Source organism: Myotis brandtii, unplaced genomic scaffold, assembly GCF_000412655.1.
Source record: "Myotis brandtii unplaced genomic scaffold, ASM41265v1 scaffold280, whole genome shotgun sequence".
NCBI lineage: Eukaryota > Metazoa > Chordata > Mammalia > Chiroptera > Vespertilionidae > Myotis > Myotis brandtii.
In genome coordinates, this window is record NW_005360677.1 from 196323 (window position 1) to 205676 (window position 9354).

Here is a 9354-nt window from a genome sequence, read left to right on the forward strand (position 1 = left end):
CTTTTTCCATTAACTTTTTTTCAATTATAGATAACATTTTTTTAAATCTTTAATTTCTTTATTGGTTAAGGTATTACAAATGTGTCCTCATCTCCCCAACCTCCCCCCCTATAGATAACATTTAATATTGTATTAGTTTCAGGTGTACAGTATAGTGGTTAGACGTTTATATAACTTATGAAGTGCTCCCCCTGATAAGTCTGGTACCTACCTGGCACCATACATACTTATTATAATATTATTGAATATATTTTCTGTGCTGTACTTTACATCCCCGTGACTATTTTGTAACTGCCAATTTATACTTCACCATTTCACCCAATCCCCTAACCCCCCTCCCATCTGGCAACCATCAGTTTGTTCTCTGTGTCTATGAGTTTGTTTCTGTTTTGATTGTTTGTTGATGTTGTTTTTTAGATTCCATATATAAATGACATCATATGGTATTTGTCTTTCTCTGTCTCACTTATTTCACTTAGCATAATACCCTCTAGGACAGCGGTTCTCAACCTGTGGGTCGCGACCATTGGAAAACACATATAGCATATCAGATATTTACATTACGATTCATAACAGTAGCAAAATTACAGTTTATGAAGTAGCAACAAAAATAATTTTATGGTTGGGGTCACCACAACATGAGGAACTGTATTAAAGGGTCATGGCTTTAGGAAGGTTGAGAACCACTGCTCTAGGACCATCCATGTTGTAGCAAATGGTAAAATTCGTTCTTTTTATGGCCAAGTAATATTTCATTGCATACATGCACCACATCATCTTTATCCAATCATCTAATTATGAACACTTAGGTTGTTTCCATAGCTTGGCTATTGCATCTATGAAATGTCTGTCCTTTGTCTCTTGTTATAGTTTTTTTTTTTTAAAAATATGTTTTTATTGGTTTCAGAAAGGAAGGAAGAAGCAGAGAGATAGAAACATCAATGATGAGAGAGAATCATTGATTGGTTACCTCCTGCACACCCCACACTGGGGGGTCAAGCCTGAAACCCAGGCATATGCCCTGATGGGGATTCGAACTGTGACCTCCTGGTTCATAGGTTGATGCTCAACCACTGAGCCACGCTAGCTGGGCATAGTTTTTGTTTTAAAATCTATTTTGTCTGATATATTGCTACCAGAGATTTTTTTTTCCATTTTCATGAAATATCTTTTTCTATCTCTTTATTTTCAGTCTGTGTGTGTCTTTCGATCTGAAGTGGGTCTCTTGTAGATAGCATATGTATAGATCTTGTTTTCTTCTCCACCCTATGTCTTTTGACTGAAGCATTCAATCCATTTACATTTAAAGTAATTGTTGAGAGGTATGTAGTTATTGCCATTTTATTATTCATGTGGGTGGGGTTTTTTTGTTTGTTTGTTTTTTGGTTTATTTTTTTTCTTCTTCTTAAAGAAGTCCCTTTAACATTTCTTGGAATACTGATTTGGTGGTGACTAACTCCTTTAGCTTTTTCTTGTCTACGATCCATTTCTTTTAAAAGATCTTTATAGCCCTGGCTGGGTAGCTCAATTGGTTAGAGCTTGGTCCTGATGCAACCAGGTTGTGTGTTCAATCTCTGCTCAGGACACAAAGAAACAACCAACTAATGCATAAATAAGTGGAACAACAAATCAATGTTTTTTTTCTCTCTCTCTCCCTTCCTCTCTCTCTAAAATCAATAAATAAATTTTAAAAGTTCTTATACATCATTTTGATAATTTCATACTCTTCAATTATATGAATGAATTAAAATTTACTTCATTCCCCTAAAATCAGATATTTGTTGATTTATTTAATTTAAAATATGTTTTTATTGATATTAGAGAGAGAGGAAGGGAGAGGGTGAGAGAGAGAGAAACATTGATGAGAGAGAAACATTGATTGGCTGCCTCATGCTCGCCTCCTACTGGGGATCAAGCCTGCAACCGGGCATGTGCCCTGACCTGGAATTGAACCGGTGATCTCTTGGTTCCTGAGTCAATGCTCAACCACTGAGCCACTCCGGCCGGGCTAAAATCTGATATTTAAAGTCGTTTCTAACTTTTCGTCAGGGGTGGAGAACCTTCTTTCTGCCAAAGGCCATTTGGATATTTATAGCATCATTCGAGGGCCATACAAAGTTATCAACTTAAAAATTAGCCTGCTATATTTGGTCAAACATTTAATTAATTCACCCCTAATGCCTTGGCAGGGCCAGACCAAATGATTTCAAGGGCCTTATATGGCTCATGGGCCATACATTCTCTACTGCTGTATGGTAACACAGGCATTTATAGGTATTGTCCACAGTTTTTATTGTTTTCTCAGAATAGATTTTTAGAAGTAGAATTCAAGGGGAGGGTGGGAACGAGCGAGGAGAGGTCAATGGGGGAAAGGGGATTCATATGTAATACTTTAAACAATAAAGAATCTAAAAAATAAAAAAAGACTAAAAAAAGAAGTAGAATTCAAAGGGTATGAACATTTTTAAGGTTTTTAATACATATTGCTAGATTATTTCCAGAAAGTTCATACTAAATTATACTCTCACCAATAATATAAGAGTTCTGTATCACTGTGTTCTTACCACAACTGAGAATTAAAATTTTTTTCTAATAATTATAGGTTAAAGTAGCATGTGTTTGAACATTATTATTTTTTTTTTTTTTTATGCACTGTCTTGTTTGTTCTTTGGCCATTTTCCTATTGGCATCCTTGTGTCTTTCTAAATTGATTTGTAAACGAAAGCTTTTTATACATCAAGAATTTTAACCCTTTAATCACAAGTTTTTGCAATACCTTCCCCCAAGGATTTGTTTTCCATTTTAGTTTATTTAAGGCCCCCTCTCTACCCCCCCACCCACCACCCACCCCCCAACACGCAGAAGGCTTTCTCGGGACCTGCTTAGGGTAGAAGCACAGGAAGAAAGGCCTAAAACCATCAGATTTCCGGCTCCTAAACACTTTCCTCCTTTCTTTTAAGTTGTGTGCTTTAGGTACGCCATCACCGACTTCAAAAGTCAGCTTTTATAGTTCTACTGCTCTGGTTCTTAATGTTCATATCTGGTGCTCTGGGCTGAGTTGCCACAGCGGCCCATCAGAGAGAGGAGGTGATCCTGCATGGTGACTCATTGCTTTTGTCTGGTGATTCTGGGGCTTAATATTTAAGGAACAGGTTCCCAGGACTCGGCCGGAAGACTCAAGTGAGTTCCTTCAAGGTTCTGGCCGGAGGAGGCCAAGAACGGTGAGGGGGAGACCTGATCCTCTAACTGTAAATTTCTCCATCCAGCCTGAAAGCAGCCTCCTGTCATCCTCCCAGCCCAGCGAAAACTTCTTGCTGTGGAAAGCCGAGCAGACTAGCGACATTTTCTCACACTTCCCAGGAAGAGTCCATCTCACAGAAGACAGGTGGGTCCTCCATGCAGGCAGCTCCAGCACCCTCCCCACAGCATAGAGCCGTGGGCGGGGTCAGTGACACCTTCTGCCAATCTATTGCAGTCCTTTTATTTTTCCTCTAGAGCAGCGGTTCTCAACCTGTGGGTCGCGACCCCTTTTGGGGTCGAACGACCCTTTCACAGGGGTCGCCTAAGACCATCGGAAAACACATATATAATTACATATTGTTTTTGTGATTAATCACTATGCTTTAATTATGTTCAACTTGTAACAATGGAATTGGGGGTCACCACAACATGAGGAACTGTATTAAAGGGTGGCGGCATTAGGAAGGTTGAGAACCACTGCTCTAGAGAGTCATGCGTGTGGCTTTCCCCTTCATGTTATTGTACGCCTGTCCTTGAAAACAGGGCCTGTGGCTGACGGATCTGAATATTCTAGGCAAACCCCAGTGCTTTCTTTTTAAATATTTTTTTTATTAATTTCAGAGATAAAGGGAGAAGGAGAGGGAGAGAGAGATAGAAACATCATTGATGGGCTGCCTTCTGCACACCCCTTACTGGGGATCGATTGCCCTTGATGGGAATCGAACTCGGGACCCTTCAGTCCACAGGCTGATGCTCTATCCACTGAGCAAAACTGACTAGGGCAAATCCCAGTGTTTTCATATGGAAGGTGCTCAGTAGAGGAATGAGGGTAAGCTAATAAAGCAAGTTTATGGAGTTGGATATTGACTGTCTACATTCCCAACTCAAAAGGGTCCCTTGGATAAAACAATCCTGAGTTCTCTCGGCCTTCTCTATCTCTTCTGTGAAATAGAAGAGACAGTAACCCAGAGGGGAGACCACTGCTGGCTCCAAAGTTTTACTAAGTTACTAAGTAAGTGTAGTAGATTCTTTCTGTAATGAGTGATAGAAACCCAAAGCAAGACTGTGCAGCCAGTATGTTGAACAAGTTCAACTTTTGAGTATAATCTAAATGCAAATTTATTTTTGTCTGCCTTTATAATTTTTTCTAGTGGGTGAAATTTTCCTCTTTCCTGAGTAAACGCTGGTTCTCTGGGCAGGCCCCATAGCTTGTGGACTCCCTCTTGGAATACGAAAGGGCCTTTGGTCCCTTTAAATAGCAAAAGCAGCATCGATTCTGAAATTAAAAAGTCCAGTGCCTAAAAACTATCAAAACTCTGAGCTGATTACATCTCTCTTCCCTCAGCCTGGTCCCCTGTTAAGATGGCCCCTCAGAGTCGCTCCTCTTCTCCTTCCGTTTCCTAATTTTAAGCTGACTTGTTCTCTTAGGCACTTTCTTGGGTTCTTTGAAGTCCCTACCTGGCTCCCCTGACTGCAACTCTGGTGATGCTGTGAGACCTTCCTTTCGCCTGGCCACTGCCCCTCTCTGGCACTGGCTCTGCAGGGGTCTGTGCTACCCAGGAACTAGCGGTCAGCGTCCCTCGTCCCTTAAGGGACTCTGTTTGGGCAGGGTTTACAATGGCTCCAGGCTGGTGTTCTCTCTCTCTCTCTCTCTCTCTCTCTCTCTCTCTCTCTCGCTGTCTGCATCTGGTCCTCAATAATATCCTCCCAGAATTTGACTGGCCATTGGAGAGGAGGACGGTGCCTCTAGGGACACAGAAGCAACTTCACTTCACCACCAAAGAAACCCATTCTCCCATCTCTCCCACCCTCCGTCTTTTTATTTTTTTTAAATATATTTTATTGATTTTTTACAGAGAGGAAGGGAGAGAGATAGAGAGTCAGAAACATCGATGAGAGAGAAACATCGATCAGCCGCCTCCTGCACATCCCCCACCGGGGATGTGCCCGCAACCCAGGTACATGCCCTTGACCGGAATCGAACCTGGGACCTTTCAGTCCGCAGGCTGATGCTCTATCCACTGAGCCAAACCGGTTTCGGCTCACCCTCCGTCTTTTGTGCCTCCAACTCTACTGGGTCTCCCGGCCCCCAAAGGGTCGCAGCAGAAGGTCCCAGGCAGCCCCTCTCTTTCAGCTTGAGGGGCAAGAGGCAGCAGCTCATACAAAGGACTCTCCGTGCATCCTTTCTCTGAATGCTTTCCTGACTCACTCTGGGTTAGTGGAGGCCGTGCTCACCCAATTCTCCCGGGTCACAGTCTGCCTTTATCTGGACATTCCAGACCTTCTTTTTTTTTTCCATTCTTTCTAATTTCAAGACGGTTTTCTTGAATTGTAAACCTTTCTTCTTTGAGTACTCTTATTATTTGCATGTTGGATTTATATGTTGGATTATCTTTGTCATATATATATATATATATATATATATATATATATATATGTCCCCCTTTCTTTCTTTTTTATTCTTTAAACTCCTCCCTATCCCTCTATTTCTCTTAAGGCATTATGTGCTTTGCTTGTTTGCTCTTGTGTTCTTTTATAAGTTTTCTCTCTTGGCCACCACTAGCACAGCTAGAGAGTGGACGAGTCCTGAGTAGGGGCGGCTGGGGATTGGGAAAAAGAAAAAAAAAAGAGACAGACACAAAGACTTTAAGTAAAGCTGGGGCCAGGTGAGATGCTGTCCTCAGATGGAGAAACAGTGACCCAGAGCTAGTGCAGCACATTTATTACATACAGCATGATACCAGGTTTAAGACAAAGGAAATTATGTGAAATCACGGTTAAAGATCAAGCTGTAATTCTTCATTCTTGTGGCTTCTTTGTAATTGTCACTCCTGGCTTAGCCTGGATAATTGTGTCTGTTCCTGCTGAACTTAGATAATGAAACCCACGCCCTGGCGCCTGAGCTAAAGGTCAGGCTGACAACATACCTGCCTCTGGCAAGGTATGTTTCCAGGACGTGGCTCTGCCTACACCACTGGATTCAGCCAACAATCAGCTCATGTGCCTTCCCAGGCGCTCGCTACATTCTTTCTTGCTTTGTTTTGGAAATAATGGTTCTTTCTTTTAAAATGTCTAATTGTTTTCTCAGTTTTATCACCTCATTTATCAATATTTTAAATTCTGACTTATGTTGTTCTTTTATGTAGTCTATCATTTTCTTAATTTCTTTTAGCTCATTTTGGAATGCTAGGTTGCAGTTTGCATTCATTTTGCGCTACATCTTTTTTTGTTGTTGTTAATCCTCATTGGATCCATGACTTTATTTTGTTTATTTATTTATTTATTTTTAAAGAAGGCAAAAATTATTTTATTAATAAAATATATAATCCAAAATTGACATTGTAGTCATGAATACTCAAATACGAGTTTCAGAAAAAATTATGCAAAAATGTAAAAAATATAAGAAAACAATAATATTGTATCAAACACTTTTAACACATTGCACATAATTTTGCATCCATTGATTTTAGAGAGAGTGGAAGAGAGGGGGAGAGACATAGAGAAACATCAATGTGAGAGAGACACAGTGATTGGTTGCTTCCTGCACATGCCCCCACCAAGACCTGGGATTGAGCCTGCAACTGAGGTACATGCCTTGACCAGAATTGAACCCAGGATCCTTCAGTCCAAGGGCCAATGCTCTAACCACTGAGCTAAACCTGCTAGGACATGCAGCACATCTTTTTAGTGTGCTTTTATTGTCTTCAAGGATTTATTATGCTTTGCATCTTTTCTTATATGATTTTGTGTGGGTTTTGATTATGATCCTTTTCTGATGCGATTTATTTTTATGTGAAATGGTTTTTCTCAACCTCTGAGAATGATAGCTGGGTCACGATGGCTTTCTGGTTTTGGCTCGAGTGCTTCCTCTTGTGTCATTTTTGTGAAGCATTAATGACCTTTGGGGACTGTGTTCCTCTCTCTTATCTTTAGCTGATCCTGCCCTTTCCTTCGGCTCTTCTGTTCCCGTTCTACTCAATTTGTATTCCATTTCCGTTGGTTTTCCCCTACTATGAGGCTGTGCCCTGCCAGGGAGAGTATTCTGATGGTTCTGAGCGTTGGTAAGGCACATACTGCTTCCGCCCTTGAGGCTTTACCATGGAAGGACTCCAGTTTCTACTTCCAGTTTTCTTCTTCTCTAATTCGCCTGCTGCACTTTCCACTGAGAATCTGGGGCGATTTAGGGGCTCTCCTGTTTTCAAGTCCCTCAGATGCCTCATTGCCTCTCTGCTTCCTCTCACACAGACCCCGAAGCCATGTGGGTCTTGGAGCCTCTGTAGCTGTCATTTTCTTCGTGAGTTTATCTCAAACAGGCCATTATCTGTGGGACTCATGTTGCTGAATTGGGAATGGGGGGAGAACCATTGTAAGCTTGCTTCTACCTCAGAGATCTTCTGACTCGGGAGACATTTTTTATATTAGTTTCTCAGCTTGGGAGTTGTTGGACCATGTGTCAGCCTGCAAACCAGCACGAAGACAGGCCCAAAGATAAGAATTTTCAGAAGAGGCTTCTTTTTGACCCAGAATCCAGATTGATATAGATAAGTTTATGGCACTGGATGGGTTTCTTTCTGGTGTACCCTTTTGCTGAGAAGGTGCTTTGAAAGTCCTGGATTTATGCCGATACCTCAGTAAACTCCCCCACCTGGCTAGGGCCCAGGATTTATCTCCTGTGTCACCACGCCCTGGTTACCAAGACTGGCAAGTCCCTTGGGCAGCCCTAGCTTCAGCTCACATTTGGCTGGTCTATAATTTTTGTCCCTTAGGATTTTTCTTTACTTTTTTGTGAGCTCAACAATGCATTTAAAACTATGTTAACGATATTTTATCTACATTTCTAGGTGTTTTGTGGCAAAGAGGTGGGTTTTTTTAGATTATTCAACCACATTGCCAGTCTCTAGCGAAGTAACTCTAGAATTATTTTCACCTAAAAAAAACAAAATCTCACTGCATTTATCTCTGAATAGTTACAGTGTGGGGGGTTTTTATTTTGTTTTGGTGCTTTATTATAGTTTTTATATTTTTCATTTTTAATATAAGTATGTATTGCCTTTGGAATCAAAATTTTAACCACACTGTGTGTTTTTCTAGACACACTAAGTGGTTGTGATTTTTAAAAATATGTATTTGTGTTGATTTCAAAGAGGAAGGGAGAGGGAGAGAGAGGTAGAAACATCCATGATGAGAGAGAATCATAGACCAGCTGCCTCCTGCACGCCCCACACTGGGGATAGAGCCTGAAACCCGGGCATATGGCCTGACCGGGAATCAAACCGTGACCTCCTGGTCCATAGGTCGATGCTCAACCACTGAGCCATGCCAGCTTGCCGGCTGTGGGTTTTTTAAGTTGTCGTGTTTTGGAGAACTGTCTGAGGTTTCCTTTGCACTCACGCTGACTCCAGGCAGGTTATAGTGGGCGCCAGGCAGATCCCGGTAGGCTCCGGTTTTGCCTTTGAACCATAACACATTAGGTTCTCAACACATCCACGCAGCGCCAAAGGCTTGGAGGGGTGTCTGTTCCACTTCAGCAGAGCAGCCTTAGCTCCAGCCTCCCTCCTGCTTGGCTTCCTCCACTCAAGTCCTTCTCAGCTACATCATCCCATCTCTACGTGTTTTCACTGCCCATCATTTCCATAGTCACATCTGTGTTCAAGCCGCTCATGCTGGAAAGACATAACTAAAAAGCAGTTTTTATAATTAAACTCTTAACAATGCTTTCTTTTTCTTCTATTGTTTTCAATGGCCCCAAACTTCCTGGGTTCCAACAGAAAACAGGCCACTAAAATCAAGGATTGCAAGAGCGACAGGAAGACACCCTTGCCGGTGGCATCTTCAGCCAATGTGATTGTACCTATGAGAGCCGTTTTGGGCCACAGCCTCTGGGAACAAGAGAATCCAGACGAGTGCTTACCACAGGCTCCTGTAGCCAGTTCCCTAGGAGAGAACTTACTGGGACCCTGACACCCACCCAAACGGGTGATCTTCCTGGCTTTAGTCGGCGCACTGGCTACAGCCTCCCATCATGCTGTTTTCCCACCGTGGGCCAATGACCATGGGAGAAGTAAGATGGTGTTTAAAACAAGGTGCTCCTATACTTCCACCAATAAACCTCCA

General features: G+C 41.9%; 1 protein-coding gene across 3 annotated transcripts in view; it reads left to right on the plus strand.

Moving 5' to 3' along the window:
- Positions 1–9354, plus strand: part of FAM71F2 (family with sequence similarity 71, member F2) — a 13315-nt gene extending 3961 nt beyond the window's left edge. For all 3 annotated transcript variants that reach the window (XM_005868964.2, XM_014541825.1, XM_014541826.1), the window contains exons 4-5: positions 3267–3385; positions 9009–9354. In XM_005868964.2, coding sequence (XP_005869026.2) covers positions 3267–3385; positions 9009–9201 — 312 coding nt within the window. In that variant the 3' untranslated portion in view covers positions 9202–9354. The remainder of the gene's footprint in view (positions 1–3266; positions 3386–9008) is intronic.